This window comes from Galeopterus variegatus, unplaced genomic scaffold, assembly GCF_000696425.1.
Source record: "Galeopterus variegatus unplaced genomic scaffold, G_variegatus-3.0.2 Scaffold174, whole genome shotgun sequence".
Classification (NCBI taxonomy): domain Eukaryota; kingdom Metazoa; phylum Chordata; class Mammalia; order Dermoptera; family Cynocephalidae; genus Galeopterus; species Galeopterus variegatus.
In genome coordinates this window covers 705,160-722,504 of record NW_007726285.1, presented here as the reverse complement: position 1 = coordinate 722,504, position 17,345 = coordinate 705,160, and the positions used below count along the sequence as shown (strand labels likewise).

General features: G+C 49.1%; 1 protein-coding gene across 1 annotated transcript in view; it reads left to right on the top strand.

Annotated features, from left to right (window-relative positions):
- The window catches only part of FANCA (Fanconi anemia, complementation group A), a 64,284-nt gene that overhangs the window by 41,821 nt on the left and 5,118 nt on the right, over positions 1 to 17,345 (top strand). Inside the window, exons 23-36 of the mRNA XM_008563561.1 lie at positions 351 to 487; positions 1,260 to 1,330; positions 1,629 to 1,725; positions 1,872 to 2,059; positions 4,293 to 4,389; positions 5,493 to 5,669; positions 7,233 to 7,306; positions 8,219 to 8,347; positions 10,892 to 10,976; positions 13,188 to 13,360; positions 13,959 to 14,064; positions 15,097 to 15,153; positions 15,324 to 15,428; positions 16,435 to 16,547. Of these exons, the coding sequence (XP_008561783.1) occupies positions 351 to 487; positions 1,260 to 1,330; positions 1,629 to 1,725; positions 1,872 to 2,059; positions 4,293 to 4,389; positions 5,493 to 5,669; positions 7,233 to 7,306; positions 8,219 to 8,347; positions 10,892 to 10,976; positions 13,188 to 13,360; positions 13,959 to 14,064; positions 15,097 to 15,153; positions 15,324 to 15,428; positions 16,435 to 16,547 (1,609 nt within the window). The remainder of the gene's footprint in view (positions 1 to 350; positions 488 to 1,259; positions 1,331 to 1,628; positions 1,726 to 1,871; positions 2,060 to 4,292; positions 4,390 to 5,492; positions 5,670 to 7,232; positions 7,307 to 8,218; positions 8,348 to 10,891; positions 10,977 to 13,187; positions 13,361 to 13,958; positions 14,065 to 15,096; positions 15,154 to 15,323; positions 15,429 to 16,434; positions 16,548 to 17,345) is intronic.

The window sequence follows — 17,345 nt, the reverse complement described above, 5'->3', positions numbered from 1 at the left end:
GATGGAGAAAATAAAAAGTGGAGCTTTGTGTCAGTGAAGGAATACAGCATTTGGCCCCCTTCTGCCCATGTCACGTGCTCAGTGTCACGAGGCAGCAGGTCCCCTGTGTGTGTCCGTAGTCTCACCACTGTGCCACCTGCAATATGAAAAAACACAAGTCTTCATTGTCTGGGTGGGGGTCATCAGAGCCAGCAGGGTTAGTGGGGAGTGTTGCCCAGAGGAGGGGGCTGGGGTCTGCCAGAGTGGCACGGTCAGTGGCTGATACTGCCTGGTTTTCTGCAAGATCCTGTCAGCACCCCCAACCTCCCTATTCCCACCCTCCCCATCTAATCTAACTGACTTCTCTGCAGTTATCTCTGTGCAGATAGCCATGATTTCTGCAAGAGTGAGGGCTGCCTTGGGCCACAGTGAGGATGATGGCAGCTTTGAGATGTCAAAGATTCAGCTCAGTGTCCTTGCTCCAAAACTTGAGCAGCAAGAACAGAAGGTAAGGGTGGGCGCCTTAGCATTAGGTACCGAGATGTCAGCTGTTTCTTAGATTCTGCAAAGACTATTAAATGCATAGAATTGTGTCTTAATAAAGTTTGTTTTGCTAGATAAACTGCACACATGAATGTTCAGGGGCTTTGTGCCAGCATCGGCCTGCCCACCACAGCCTATATGTGTACAAAGAACTCTTTTGACTTTTTTTTTTTTTTTAAATAAAGGTGACCGGTAAGGGGATCTTAACCCTTAACTTGGTGTAGTCAGCACTACACTCTCTGGAGTGAGCCATGGGCTGGCCCCTCTTTTTGCATTTTTAAAGAATATGAAACAGAGGCCATCTGCAGTCCCAAAGCTTAAAATATTTACTTTTTGACCCTTACAGACAAGGTTTGCTGATCCCGCTTGCTATTATAAAATTTTGTGATTGGAGATTGCGTGACGGCCATTGGCCTCATGTTCTCAGGGTGGGAATGGGGGTCCCTGGTACCACATGTTGTAATTTCCTCTTCAGATGCACAGCGGAGCTGCCGACGTCAGGTGTGAACATGAGTGTTGGTTGCTCTGTGGTACTCTCGTCCATGGATGCAGCACCTCACAGTGACGATGGCCCTAGGGAATGGGGGTCCCTGGTACCACATGTTGTAATTTCCTCTTCAGATGCACAGCGGAGCTGCTGACGTCAGGTGTGAACATGAGTGTTGGTTGCTCTGTGGTACTCTCGTCCATGGATGCAGCACCTCACAGTGACGATGGCCCTATCTCTCTCCCCGCAGGTAGTGGACCTCCTGCTGACGTCTTTTTGTCAGAACCTAATGGCAGCCTCCAGCTTCACCCCCCCAGAGAGGTAAAGGCTCAGAAGTCTCGTGGGGGGCTTTGAGCTGTCCTGGGTGCCTCTTCCTGCCTCTTCTGCTGTACTGAGACCACAGGGCCTGGCAGATGTGAGCTCAGCTCAGCAGGAGTAGACGGTGATGCTAGGTTTTATCAAGTGGGGACTCAGCAGAAGTGGGGAATCCCCACAGCAGACTGTGGATCTTTATGTTGTTTTGGGGAACAATGTAGCCCTTCCTTGGGCCTCCTGTGCCTGGAGGGATGTGCAGGGCTGTGGATGGCCAGTGCCAGTGGTCCCTGCGGTGTCTCTACAGGCAGGGCCCCTGGGCCGCCCTCTTTGTGAGGATCATGTGTGGACACAGGCTGCTCCCCGCGGTGCTCACCCGGCTTTGCCAGCTGCTCCGTCAGCAGGTAGGCCCCGGCTCCATGAGGGCCACAGCCCCGTGGACTATGCCAGGGGCCTGAGCTGCCTCTGCTTTTTTCCAGGGCCTTGTCAGCCTCCCAGCTGGGCAGTGGGCCATCGGCAGCTCTGCCACCTCCTCCTCCCCTCATTTCAGGGCCCGAGCTTGAGTGTCCCACAGGTACTGGGCTTGGCCGCCCTGGCCATCCACTTGGGTGAGTCCAGGTCTGCTCTCCCGGAGGTGGAGGTGGACCCTCCTGCCCCTGCCAGGGGCCTCACCGTCCCAGAGCTGTTGGACAGCCTCCTGACCTGCAGCACCAGGGAGTCCTCGCTCTTCTGCCTGAGGTGAGCTGTCCCTTGCTTCTCGGTCATTGCTTCTCTCTTCTCGAGAAAAGTGACACGTGTTCACCAGATAAAATTAGAGAAAACAGATGTGCAGAAAATCATACCATCCGGGGATACTCACTTTTTAACAGTTTGGTATATATCCTTCCAAATTTTATTTTACATATAATTACAATATGTGCATTTGTTTTTTGTTTATAAAAGTAGAATCATGCTACTCTACTAAACTGCTGAATTAATATTACTAGAATCAGTGGTAGATCACACGTTTACCACATCATTCGTGTTGCGGTGAGAGCTGCTTTGCTTGTCTTGGGGTTGTCTGATGGTCGGCGGGACCAGTCCCCTCTGGTTAGATGTTTGGGCTTCCCTGTGGTGAGCAGCCTCAGACCAAACACACGTCTGACTCTCTGTAGGGTGAGCTCCAAGGGCACTACACTGTCAGAAAGTAAACTCATCTCACGGGGTTGTAAAATCTTTCATCTGAGCACTGCCACCACACGCCAGCCACGTCCCACCACACGCCAGCCACACCCCACCCCTCTCTGCACGCCAGGCACGCCCCACCACTCACTGCCTATGCCTTCCTTGAGCACTGCTGTGTGCCAAGCCCTGTCCCTGCCTCTGGGGAGTTTCCCTTCTCTGCAGGGGACACCCAGAGAGTTGGCAGTGAGTGTGGAGCATGCCAGCATGGCCCATGCTGGGAGTGGGTGGGTGCTGAGCAGCCATTTAGGGGTCTAGCTGTGGGATGACTTGGGTCTGAAGGGTTCCCTGTGGCTGCTGCGGTGAGAGAACAGGTCAGGACAGAAGGCAGGACACTCCTATGGCAGCTGTTAGTGGCCAGGCTTGCAGCTGTGGAGATCCTGGGGATCAGCACCCGTATTCCTTGGGCAGAGTTTGGCCCAGGTAGCTGGGGGGGAGGGCTGTGGTGAGAGCCAGAGCATCATAGCAACATCCGAGAGACCCTGGGGGGGCAGGTAGGCAGTCAGAGTGAGGACGGTCTGGACGGAGGCACCGATAGATGTGCGGTCCATTCATTAGTGGAGAACTGAGAAAAGGCATAAAAGTGTAGACAGAGCCGAGGGCCATATGTGGGCCTGAGGGAAGCAGGTGCTGGACACAGCCCCTCATGAACCTTTGGACACAACAGCAGCCCCCACTGGGAGTCAGCCCGAGGCACCTTCCTGGTGAGAGCCCAGACTGCTCAGGGCCTCCATGTCAGCCTTTTTGTGATTACGGGAGGCTGGAGAGAAAGCACCCATTGCTAGTGCAATGCCAACAACTGCAGGAAGGTGAGGAGGCCATCTCCTCTTGCTAACGTGAGGCACCTCAAGATACACTGTCGAGCAAAGAGAGCAAAACGCTAAACTCTGTATCTGGGATGCTTCTTCTTAGGAAGTGAGAGGGGAGGGTAAAATGTGTCTCTGTATTTGTAAGAAGAAACACTAGGACACTAAATAGGAATGTCACAGCAGTGACTTCCTACTGGGAATCATTTTAAAGTCATCTCTGCCTTGGGAAATCTCATTCCAGTGTGCCCTGCTTACTAACGAGAATTGATTTTTCACATGGGTATTGCCATTTTTATTTTTTTAACGCATGGGTTATCCTGTTTTGCCCTCTGATGCTCATGGGCATGTTAGGGTGGTTGTGAAGGGGCCTCCTGTGTGCCTTTTCCTGGTCCCCAGGGTCAGTTTCTGTTCATCTTTTCCCTTTATACACCTCAGAGCCTGTCACAGATAGACAGGCAAAAGCTACAGAGGTGGTTGAACTCGATTTACAAAGTTACAATTGAAGTTACATTTACTTGCCTGTGCACACACAATCACCCCTCAAATATGCTGAGCACGCTTTTCTCTCTGCACTTCTGCAGCTGCTGCTCACATTGTTACACAGATGCACACACCAGGCTGCAGGTGTCTGCGTGCCTCCCATCAGAGTATTCCCTGCACCGCACATGCAATGCACACACACACGCATGCACACACTCCTCCTGACATTCCTTGTGTGTCTGGGTATGGCTGTCCCCACATGTGCACGCGTGTCCCTATCTCAGGAGAGGTGGCTGAGCTTATCACTGAGGATGCGTGGAGGTTTTTCTAAACCAAGGACTGAGTCTCATCCTGTTTAGAATTGGCCAAATTCAGTTTTGTGAAATTCAAACTTATTTTTCTTGTCCCTTATTTTGTATGGATCACATTTCTACATTGTAATTTCTATTTTCTATTTTCAGATTTTGTACAGCAGCAATTTCTTATTCTTTGTGCAAGTTTTCTTCCCAGAAAAATGATATTTTATACAGCTGTTTATCTCCAGGCCTTGTAAAAAAGGTAGGTCTATTAGCTTCCTATTTTTCTGTTCTTTTGTATGTCTCAGGTTTATGCAGCTTTCTATCCAGAAAGCAGGGGTCTTCTGCCACCTCTGTGTTGATCTTAGCCGTTTCGATGGATTGTGCTCTCTCTCAGAGGCTGCCTTTTCCTTCTGTTCTCTGAGTTTAAATCGGGGGCATAAGATGACAACTGCAAGTGTGCCCCCCTTAAAGAAAAAGACACCGATATTTATGAGATAGATAAATTAAAAGGTAGGTATTCATAAAAAGTATCTTCCCATTTAAAGAATTCTAATTTCCCTTATCTAGTAAGTGCTTGTTACATGTGTCAGAAGGACAGAGAAATTTGAAGATGAATGTTAGAAGCCCGAAATGTCAGAAACAAAGGTAAAGTTAAATTATGAACCTGTGTTTTCCTTTTGCAGAGTTTTGATGAACATCTCTTGTGCATAAAACAGTGGTTTTCAGTTGCAGGCTTCACACAGAATCAGCGGAGAAGCTTTTGGAAAGTACAGATTCCTGGGCCCTGCCCAGATAAGTCAGAATTGGGGAGCAGCCCCAGGGGACCAGGCTGCACCTGTGCTTCCCAGTCATTTACTTTGAGGAACTTAGTCCCAGGTGCCACGTTTTTAAAGGTGTGAAAGGAGATTGGGAGAGGCTGTGCTGGGCTTGCCGGTCTTGCTGGTCAGGGCTATGGTCCTTGAGCAGCTGAGGTCTCATTACATGTGGAAAGAAAGTCTAATATTTCTAAGAGGCAAAGACATGCTAGTTAATGTGTCACTGATGTCACACTTTGCTTATCCAGTTGGCACACTCTTAGTGAGAACACCCATACTGGCAAAGGCTGAGAGGTGACAGGTGTATTCACTGCAGCAGGCCTAGACCAGCAGCACCCTCTGGAGGGCAGTTTTGATTCATCAATTCTGTGCTTCTAGGCATTCAGCCCAAGGAGACGATCAGAGACAGAGACACATGGGGCTGTTCACCGAGATGCTGAGGGGCTGGGGTGAGCTCGCCTCGCCATGGCGTCCTATGTGTGGTGAGGCTGTCTCCACCTGAACGTGTTCTCAGCCTCTCACGACAATCGTGCCACTGTCTGTTCAGTTTCAGTTCATCGTGCTCAGGCTGTTCTCAGAGGCCCGAGAACCTCTTTCTCAGGAGGACGCAGCTGGCCTTCCCTGGAGACCCACGCTCCTTCCCTCGGCAGACTGGCAGCGAGCCGCCCTCTCCGTGTGGAGACAGAGGACCTTCCAAGAGCTGTTGAGGGAGAAAGACTTTCACGTAGGTCTGCCATCCCTTCCCACGTGTCACTTCACATCCTGATCCTCAGGTTTGTGTGTGAGGAGTAATCTTTTTCTTTTTTTTGGCGGCTGGCCAGCAGGGATTGAACCCTGGACCTTGAACTTGAAATCTTTATTGAGATAATTATGGCTTCAAGTGCAGCTTTAAGAAACAAACAGGACTCTGCTACCCTTTGCCCAATTTCTCCCAACAGTAAATTTTTGTAGAAAATTTGAAAGATGGATAAGGATGTATTTTAAACACGCGTGCTGGGCTCCATGATGGGGTCTCGGCTCTCTAAACTCGCCCCCAACCCCCCCCCACACCTGACGTTACCTTGTTCCTGATGTATTTCCTAGGGTGTTTGTTTTGGTCTTTAGGAAAATAATGTGAAGATTCTTTGATTACATCTTTTCTTTTATTGTTGGCTGTATCAGTTATACCAGAGTAGGCCCGACATTGTCCAGTGTAAGCACTGAAGGGGGCAGCACCGCTGCCGCCCACCAGCACCTCGAGGGCCGGTCCTGTCTGTGGGGCAGTCGCAGCCTCTCTCCTTGGTTGTGCCGTGGGTGATGTGCGTGTCCCTGAGCAGAGATCGTGTCTGCCTTGGGCTTTACCCAAATGGAAGACTGTTGCACAAATGTTTCCATGACGTGTTTTTTTCCCCACAGTGTGAAGTTTTGAGATTATTCAATGTTACTTTGTGAAACTGTTCTAAGAATTTTCACTCTGCCTTGGGCTTTACCCAAATGGAAGACTGTTGCACAAATGTTTCCATGACGTGTTTTTTCCCCCACAGTGTGAAGTTTTGAGATTATTCAATGTTACTTTGTGAAACTGTTCTAAGAATTTTCAAACAAAAAATATGCTACCATGAGTTTTGAAGCATGTTGTTTATTATGTCAAAATATATTCTTTGGTTATTTTCTTTCCTGGTGCTGCTATACAGTAATCTAACAGGCAGCACTGTTGTAGATGCCACAGGTTAACTGTCTGAAACTAGGCAGTGTGCCAGAGAATTTAACTTAGAAGCACCAATCTGAACAGCTTTAGTTAGCTTCAGAGTTAATAAGCAGCACATCAGTTCTCCACTTCTCAGGGCTTACTGTGAAACGCATTCCATGAAAGTGGCCTTTTTACACATGGAAAAGGTGGTACAGCACTAACGTCTTGGTGCTGGCGTTTCATGGTAGGGAAATGGCATAAGAATAGGAATTATTCATTTTTTTTTTCCTTTTTGTCTTTTTTACTGACCGGTAACGGGATCACAACCCTCAGTGTTGCGCCCGCACCACACTCAGCCAGTGAGTGGGAACCGGTCTCCACATGGGATCCGAACCCTCGGCAGGAGCGCCGCTGCGCTCCCAAGCGGCGCACTCTCCAGTGCGCCACTGGGCCGGCCCAAGAATAGGAATTATTCTTGACAGAAAATAAGGATGGTTTCCTTCCTGTGAGTCTCTTTCACTTCACTGCAATGTCATTATGACACGGACACAGATCTTTGTCAGACGTCTGATGTGTGTGTGCTGTCCTTGTGGTGCAAAGTCGCTCCTCTTCTCTCAGCTAACTTACAGAGACTGGTTACAGCTGGAACTGGACGTGCAGCCTGAAGCTGATGGTCTTTCAGATACAGAGAGGTAAGTGTTTAAAGGGAGCTGCCCTTTTAAACGTTATACACAGTTTTCTACAGTGTCTTAAAGTCTGTGTTCATCGTTATGTCCCCAATTTGATGTTTGGTTTAACTGTATGACCTTTGAGCACAATTTCAATTATTTATTCTTTACTCGAGAAACGTTTATTGAGCTTCTGCTGTCTCAGACACTTCTAGAATGTTCTAGAAACTGAGCATGCAGCGTGGACAAGATAGTCCCTTCCACATGGCACCTTTATACAGATTAGGGCAGATGAGGCTCACACAGGGTCCCCCACCCCCCAACTGGGCTCTCGTCAGGGGACTGTGCACCTGTGTGTGGCCCAGGCATCAAGCAGGTGGACACAGGAGAATGGGTTAAAGGTGGGGACAGACCTTCTGAAGACACCAGCAGCTGAGTGGGCCACGAGTGACCAGGTGGGGGAGGAGCAGAGAAGGTGGGTGTGATGCAGGGTGGGGTGCAGTGGCCAGTGGGGCATGCTCTGTGGAGAAGTGCTGGCTTTTGTGGGGCACCAGGAACTGGATTAATGAGACTGGGGAGAGGTTAGACATGCTGTCCTGGGCATGTGAGGGGTGCTAAGGGGACAGTAGTTGTAGTAGTAGTTCATACATCCTGGGTGACTTCTTGGCCTGCATTTGTGTAACTAGCTGCCCATCCCATTCACTGGCCCAGTGAGATGACACCCTACATGGGCTTTGACTGGTAACAGAGGTTGCCCCTGAGACTGGGCCTTTCCCGCATCTCCAGGCCACAAGCCATTGGTGTTCCAACCCTGCCAACCCCAGCATCTGCAGTGCTGTGTGCTGTGCTCCTCACTGAAAGGCTTACTTCCAGGTTGTGGGGAGCTCCGAGCTGTGAAGCACCTCTCAGAGTTGACCTCAGTTTTCGTCGTTGCAGATGGGACTTCCACCAGTGGGCGATCCACGAGCACTTCCTGCCTGCACCCGCTGCTTCTGGGGGCTGTGAGGGAGACCTGGAAGCTGCCTGCACGGTTCTTGTCGATGTGCTACTGGACTTCTACCAAAGGTTAGCAGTGCAAATGCCAAAAACACCTTGCTTTTAAGTATGTCATTGGGTTGTTTCTACTTTTTGGCTATTGTGAATAATGCTGCTGTGAACATTTGTGTGCAGGTTTTTGTATGGGCCTACGTTTTCATTTTCCTTGGGAATATGCATAGGAGTGGAACTGCTAGGTAATATGGTAATTCTGTGTTTAATTTTTTGAGGAACTGTCAGGCTCTTCCGGGACTGGCTGTACCACCTTACATTCCCACTGGCAGTACAGGAAGGTTCTGATTTCTCCACATCATTGCCTACAGTGTATTGTTGTTGTTATCTGACTTTTTTAAATTCAATGTTATTTATTTTTGTGAGGTACAGTGTGTTGTTTCAATACACACATATCTTGCACAGGGATTCACTTAGGGTAGATAGCATAGTTTTTTGTCCCCATTAGTTCACCCCTAATCTTCCCCCGCCCCTCCCAGCCTCTGGTAAGTATTATTCTACTCTCTACTTTTCTTTTTTTAAACACATAAAGATTAACATCCTTGTTGCAAAAGGAACTCTTAAAAATGAATTAGAAAAGTCTAAGCAGTAGTTTGGTGAACGACATGAACAGATAAGTCACACACCTCAAAGTCCCAAGGAAACTCCCATGGTTGATAAGTACGCTCTAGGATCTGGTTGCAGGTGGGGCCAGGGCCAAGGCCCAGGACCCCCTGGGCATCAGGCTGGCTCTGTAGCTTGCCTGGATGTCCTGACTTTTTGATAGTAGCATCCTAGTGGGTATGAAGTGCTGTTTCATTGTGGCTGTGATTTGCATTTCCCTGGTGGTTAATGGTATGGAGTGTCGTTCTGTGTGCTTGTTGACCATCTATACGTCTTCTTTGGAGAAAGGCCCATTTGCACCCTTTGCCCATTTTAAAATTAGGTTACTTATTGAGTTGTGGGAGTTCTTCACACATTCCAGATACAGGCTATTTGTATGACTTGTAAATAGTTTCTTTCATTATGTGGGTTATCTTTTCACTCCCTTGATAGTGTTCTTTGATATATAAAAGTTTAAAATTTTCATGGAATCCAATCTGTCTGCTTTTAGTTTTAGCTCTTACATTGAAGTTTTTGATCCACTTTGAGTTATTTTGTGTGTAGCATGAGATAGGTCCACCTTCACTCTTTTACATGGAGATAGCCAGCTGTCCTGGCACCGATAGTTGGAAAGACCCCTTTCCCATTGAATGGCCTTGGCCTGTGGACTTTCATCTCAGGTGACTTCATAGTCAGTGCAGGTCGAACCCCTTGTTCTACTCTTCCCCTTTCTCACCATTGCACTTGCCCAGCCTTAAAATCAGTTGACCATTCATGTGAGGATATATTCATGGACTGTAAATTCTGCTCCATTGGTCTATGTGCCTCTGTATGGCAGTACTGCATTATTTTGATTACTGTAGTTTTTTAGTAGGTTTTGAAATCTGGGAAATGTGAGTCCTCAACTTTATTCTTTTTCAGGATTAATATGCTTCTGGGTTCTTTGCACTCCCATCTGAACTTTAGGATCAGCCTGTCAGTTCTACAAAGCTGGCTGGCCGCCTCGTAGGAATTCCATGTAGTCTTTAGATGAATTTGGGTGGTATTGCCATCTTAATATTAAGTCTTCCTATCTATGAACATGTGATGTCTTTCCAGTTTTTTAGGTCTTCTTTCTCTTTTTTTTCCCTCTATAATTTCTTTAAGCAATCAGTGTACAAGTCTTATACCTCTGTGGTTAAATTTATTCCTAAATGTTTTATCCTGTTCAATGGTATTGTAAATGGAACTATTGCCTTAATTTCATTTTTCATTATTGATTGCTAGTGTTTAGAAATACAATTGATTTTTATATATTGATTCACTGAACTCAGTTATTAGCTCTAACAGCTTTCTTGTGTGGATTCTTTAGGGTTTTCTATATATAAGGTCATATCATCTGTGAGTAGAGATAGTTTAACTTACCTTTTTAATCCAGATGTCTTTTATTTCCTTTTCTTGTGAATTACCCTGGCTAGAACTTCCAGTACAGTTTGAATGGAGGTGGTGAGAAAGGACATCTTTTTCTTGTTCCTGTTCTCAGGGGAAAAGCTTTCAGTCTTTCATCACTAAGTATGATGTTAGCTGTGGGTTCTTCACAGATGCCCTGTATCAGAATGAGAAAATTCTCTTTTATTACATCTCGAGTGTTTTTATCATGAAAGAGTATAAAATCTTGTCTAATGCTTTGTCTGCATCTATTGAGATGATCAGGTGATTTTCATTTTTTATTTTATTGGTAAGTGCATTATATTTTTGGATGTTAAACCAACCTATCATTCTTGGGATAAATTCTACTTGTTGGTGGTACATAATTCATTTAATATTTGCTGCATTTGGGTTGCTGATATTTTGGTGAAGATTTTGTTGGTTTTTTGTTGGTTACTGTGTGTCATGCCATTGGAAAAGCACAGTGGTCACCCCACTGGAGGCAGGAGGATAACTGGGAACTCCAGCACAGTTAGGAAATACTGAGGAGGCTTTTACATATTTTCATTTCAGTTCAAGGAGTTATGACCACTCAGAGAGTTCTGACTTGGTCCTTGGTAGCCGCACAGGAAATCGGGATATTCTTTGCAGATTGCAGGTGAGTTGGAGGATGCCATAACTCAGTATGTCCACTGCATTTAAGCCACCTGCTACTAAAATATTTATTCTCAGTTTCCATAACAGTTTCTAACACAACCAAGCAAAATGAAAACTCACATCATCTGTGCAGTGGCTGAGATCCAGAGCACCAGTGTGCTCTGTGAATTTACTCCACAGGTGAACATCACAAAAGCACAGAAACAAAAGCCGTAATGCTGTAAGCATCTCTAATTTTGGGGACACTTAAAATGTGAAAATAGAGGAAATTAAGGAAATACCAACTTTGGTGGTAAAATTGTTACTTCACCATTTTCTACTTTTTAACTCTTGGCTGCTCCACTTGGATGTTGCTGAGAAGGTAACATTGGTGACCCAGCACTCGAAGGCTGGGGGACTTTTGTGCTTCACGGGCCGATAGGCAGCTTGTGGCTGTCTGGTGCTCACACCCTGTCAGAAGCACAGGGAGCCCGTGGTATTCGAGCTTAAACACAAAGGCATTCTCAGCTCACATCCTGCCCCTCCATCTTTCAGGTGAGCTCTGGGGTCACTTAGGAGCCAGGTGCCCATGGAGGCCCCCCCAGGTCCTCTGTGTACGCCCGAGTCTGGCCTTTGGAAGAGTACATGAAGGTTTATTTTACATGATTATACCTGAGGCTTTGTGTTTCCTGGTGGTTTCTCTGCTGCCACTCTTAAAGTGCCTGAGTTCAGAACATGCGGACAGTGGGAGAGAAGCCATAGGGTGTGTTTTGCGTACTGGGAAAATTTACTTACAAATGAGTAAAACTTACCACAAAAAAAGAGACCCAAGACCCCTGACCCCCCACCTTGACCTTTTGTCCTCCACATCCATCTTTACGGATATCGGAAGGAGGCAGAAGGCAGACGCAGCTCCGTGCCCACAGAGTGGGGCTTTGAGGTCACACAGGCTGTGGTTGGATGCAGGCGTGTGTGCATGCTGTTGCTGCATCCACGCTTGCACAGGTAGACTGCATGTGTGTGTCAGCAGACATGGACTGAGTGCCTGCTGTGCACGTGCCAACCTGTGCCATCCTCCCTGCTCTGTCTTGCTCTGCGGCATGCCCACAGCCTGGGCAGTGGGCTCAGGTACCATGTTTCCTCAGTGTCTTGCCCATGAAGTCAGGATTCCGTGTTTGCTGTTGCAGTCTCCCACCTGAAGGTATTGTGCCGGGATCTGCAGTGGGCACAGAGGGGTCCCACGAGTGTGTTCTCCAGCCAGCTCAGACGTTGAATTTCACGCAGTGGGATAAAAGCTGCGATGGCCCAGCCTGTGGGTGGCAAATGCAGCCTCGATCAGGTTCTGTGGAAGCTTCCAGGAGCAGCAACATGCCAGAAGGCAGAGACAGCATCTGCTGATGGGTGCATTGCTAGAGCGCTCAGAGCCCACCTCCATGCCACCATGCTGGGCTGGACCCTGAGGATGCAGGAGGATGAGGTGAATGCAGACGGCACGGACGCCAGTCCAGAGCTTCAGCCCGTGGTGTCTGTCGTGATGTGGCTCTCCAGACTGGGCTCTGAAGATCACACTCGTCCTTGGAAGACAAGTGTTTGCCATCATTAAAAATATTTAAAGGAGTAGGACACAAGATTCTGAATGTAGTTCCAAAGTGGAGTTCACAATTATTTTGAGCAGATATGTCAATGTCATAAAAAACAGAGTGTCTGTGGAAATGTTCCAAAACAAAGAAAGCTCACCAGCTCTGACAGTGGGATGCCCACCCGGCCCTCTGTGGAGAGCCCAGTTGTTCAGCAGCTGTCAGGGCAGGCAGAATTGTGGCCATGCTACGGTGACAGAGTCAAACCAGCCTGAGGAAATGCACTTGGATGTGTTTGAGGTCAAGGACCTTATGTACGTGATTCACCCTCAGATTGTTCAGGAGGAAATTTCCCTTGTGCACACACCTACCTACATGCGTAGAGAGAGCAAAACTGATCATCAGCATAAAATGTTAGCCATAATGAACCTGGGTGAAGGGCATGTGGGCATTCCTTTCTCTACGCTTTTATTTCTGCAATTTTAAAATGATTTCTAAGTAAAACTGGGCCCACTCGTCCTTCTTGGTGGAGAGCCCTCTCCCGAGTGTCTGTTGGTCCCTGATGGGGGCTGCACAGTAATCCCTGAGGACTTGTCTGCCTCCACGCTGGGGATGGGACGCACACTGGGAAATGTCTTGGTCTCGCTCTTTTCCAGGAGATGGCTGTTGAGCTGGAGTTGGAGCAAGGCCCAGGGGCCCCACACGGCCGCTCCCCTTCTCAGGGGCACTTCCTCTTTGGGGTTTTTCGCAGACGGCTCCAGGCTCTGGCAAGTGGGTGGGGTGTGGCCGCCAGCCTGCAGAGACAGCGGGAGCTGCTCATGTACAAACGGTAACACGCCTGGGCACGGCCTCCTCTTGGCACCTCACCCCAGGGTTTGTCTTCACGTCGAGGTTTCCTCCCCTCCCCAACCCCAAGAGTGTAGTGGTTCCTTGTCCTTGGTAGTTCCCATGGACAGCAAGGTCTGGAGGTTTCAAAGGTGCTTTGGATTATAATCTTCCTGTTCAGACTCGGGAATCCCTCTGTTGAAGGATGTAGCATAAGGAACTCATGTCGAAATAAGGAAAACTGTGTGCTAAAGATGTTAATTGCAGCCATACTTATAATAAAGAGTGTGAAATGATGCGGTTCCCCAGTCACAGGGAATCACCCCATCAGATGTTGCTGCTTCCTGCTACTGGTGATTATGCAACTGTCAAAAATGGTTTGTTGGTAACACATTTTGAGTGTCTGTAGCAGGCAAGCGCCATGCACAGGCTGGGCACAGATACTTATTGGGGCGGGGGCAGCAGCTGCAGACCAGTGACTCTGGTTCCAACAGCCCCACTGGCTTGAGGATTCCAGGAGGGTTGTGCTGCTGAGAGTCTGAGCCTTGGGCAGGAGCGACGTGTGTGTGCCTGCACTATTGACATGGCCCCTTCTCTCCAAGGATCCTCCTCTGCATGCCTCCATCTGTGCTCGTCAGCAGCTTCCAGGCCAGACAGCCCACCACTCCCAGCTGCGAGGAGTTCTTCCACCTGGTCAACTCTGAGCTGGTAAGTGCCAGCCGTGTGTGTCAACCCAACTGAGGGGACACAGGAAGAGGGGGTGTTGGCTGGGGTGCTGACCATAGCTCCTGCAACCTCTGTGTGTGTCCTGCCATGGGGATTACCAAGGAAAGCAGTGGACAGCCAGTGGAAAGTGATGCCCAGCAAGTCCTGCAAGAGAAAGCATGCTCGTGCTGGCAGGGCCCTCAGCCACGGCAGGACAGCTGCAGACGATTTTCTCCAGAGCTCAAGTTCCTTTTCAGATTTCCCTTCAAATCTTGATGTTCTGACCCATGGAATTTTGCAGACCACTCTGCTTGCCAAGCCTCCATGCATTTCTGTCCAATTTTGACATGTTTCACATGTACAAAAGCCATGTGATCTTACGACCACTGCCACCTGCTGGGCAGCCCTGTTCCCATTCAGATACTGCCCAGACCAGGTTGCATGTTCTTAACCAAATGGTGGCAGTTGTAGATGTGAGTGTGTCAGGATCAGGGAGACAATGGCTCCTTCTGCTCTAAGGGAGCAGCTTTTACTCCTAAAAACCTGTTTCTTATTTTAAAATATGCAGTTATGACTAAAGATTGAACTAAGGTTCCGTTTCAGTTGTGTGGCACTTTAAAAGGTGACAGGAAAACAGAGGAAGTGAGATGACTTGAAAGCTTTAGAAATCACTCATGATTCTCTTTAAGTTCCTACTGAAGGTTGAGCTTCTCAAAGCTCTCTCAGAACGCGTGTGAGAGCAGCCAGGTGGGACGCGTGCAGGACAGGCTTGGTTAGCAAAGGACAGAGGAAGCAGAGAGCTGCCCTTGTCATCCTCCACTGTAGACCCTCCGTCAGGCACATCCCCAGCTCCCGTGCCGTGCTGGGGACCTAGTCACACCGAGAAGCCTTTAAGGGGCCGTATCTGGTGAGGCAGTGAGCAGGGAAGGCCTGGAGCACATGTCTGGGCTGGCCCCTGTGGTCAGTGGGTCCTGGTGAGGGTGGCACTAACCTTTACTGTTTCCTTCACAACTCAGTCCGCTCACTGTTTTGCAGAGAAACTTCTCCCATGGAGGCGTCCTGACCCACGACATCACCATCCACTTCTTCAGGGTAACCCATCCCTCGGCACCTCCATCATGGCCTCTCGGAACCCGTGGGTGGGTCTACATATCCGGGTGGTGCTTTTGAAGTGAGGATGTCTTTCAGGCCCTGTTTCCTCACGGGTGCTGGAGCATGGGATATGGCAAACCGCTGAGCTTCTGGAGTGTTCTCATCTGCAGGGGCTCCTGAATGCCTGTTTACATAGCAGAGACCCCTCCCTGACAGCCAACATGACCCTGACTGAGTGCCAGACCAAATGCCCCTTGATTTTGACCTCTGCTCTGGTAGGTCCGCCGGCTTCTTGGGAGATGTTTCTGCAACGAGTCGGGGGTCTCTGTGGCCACGCAGGGCTTCTCAGCAGCTTTTGCTAACCATCCTAGTTACAATTCAAGAGAAGATGTGTCAGGAAGAGTGAGCGATAGATAGAGCAGGTCAGTGCACAGCAGGAGTAGGAGCACTCAGCCCCCAGGACTGTGTCCTTCACGCAGTCTTAGGATTTGGGAACAGAGGGGCCACCTCAGCTTCCTGCTGATTGATCTGACATTTTGGGGTCCAGGGTGTGGGAGGAGAGGGAGCAGGGTCCTTGGGCTGCCGTGAGCTTCCTCAGAGTCCTGAGTACATGCAGTTGTCTTGCTTCCTTCTCCGTGTTGTCAGGTAGAACACTGAACACTAACTGGCCAGGGGACTCGAGGTCCATTTCCTTTAATGCAGCACTTTCCCCAGAGAGCCCCCTCAGCAGCTGTGGCATTTCACCTAGTTTGCTGCTCAGTTAGGTGGAATTCACTGTAAATGAGCTATTCTGTGTTTAAAACATCTAAAATAAATAATTGAAATTAAGGGGCTAGCTGGTTAGCTCAGTGGGTTAGACCTTGGTGCTGATAACACCAAGGTATGGGGTTCAATCCCCCCTGTACCAACCAGCTGCCAAAAAAAAAAATTAAATAAATAAAACACCAGCTCTCAGCAGGGGGTGAGGGTTAGGCAAGCCCAGTCCAGGGGCATGTGACCAACCTCCCTTCTCCCACATTTGTGTCTGCTCCCATCAGGGAGTGTAAGGATGCCTCATGGAATTGCTTTGACCCTTAAACGAGGCAAATGCGATACTGTCTCTGAAGTTACAATGTCACCGGTGGGTGTGACCTGTGCTGGTGGCCTGCAGAGGGGCTTGGGGGGTGTGAGCCGCAGGACATCTTCAGTGGCCACTGGAGGCTTCCATGTCTTCTTGGTTGTGGCAACTGGAGATGCGTCTAGATGCAGCCACCCCTAATCCTGGTGGTCTTTGTCCGTGAGATGTGGTGGCCACGCCTGGAGCCAGTGCTGTGCAGTTGGTGGAGGAAACACTTCCAGACCTTGCTGCCCCAAGAGCTGCAGAGGCTGCAGGAGGCCCGGCAGTTTGCCAGCGAGTGAGTGTTGGTCACAGATGTGGTGGGGAGCTGGCTCCTCTGGGACCTGCTCAAGGTCATTTCCCTGGACATCCCAGGCAGCCTCTGCAAGGTCCATGTGAAGGGGAGAAAAGGATCGAGCTCTGACAGGCTCCTGAGTTGAGAAGCTCAGGAGTGTCTTGGAAAGACAGACTTCATCTTATCTTTTCCTACCCACCTGTCCCATCTCCTCCTCTTACATCTAATGCAGGGGCCCCAAAGTGGGCTCAGGGCTATTAGGGGTGCAGAGTCTCTGCTCACTGTGACCTGTGGACCCCAGTCAGACACTCCGGGCCTGGCCAGGAGATCTGGCTTAACCTGCTCTCCTGAGAACTGCTGAGCTGACGGTCTGCAGTATCTTGCTGAATTTGGGGAGGGCTGTGTTTCTAGAGATCATCAGAAGTAAACACTTATCCCCATTCAGCCCCCTTGAAGAACATCTTACACTGTGACCAGAGTTTTGAATCCTGATGCTCCTGGGTCCCCCTCAGCATCAGGTGTGCTCACAGTCCGCTAACAAAAAAGAAGAGGAAAGTAGGTCTCACCTACCAACGCTGATTCTATAAAGACACATCACATCGTCTAAAGCTTCTTTTTTTTTTTTTTTTTTGTCTTTTTTCGTGACCGGCAACGGATCGCAACCCTCAGTGTCGCGCCCGTACTGGACCGGGACCGGCTACGGGATCGCAACCCTCGGTGTTGCCCCCGCTCCTCGCTCAGCCAGTGAGCGGCCGGTCTGTATGTGGGATCCGAACCCTCGGCGGGAGCGCCGCCGCACTT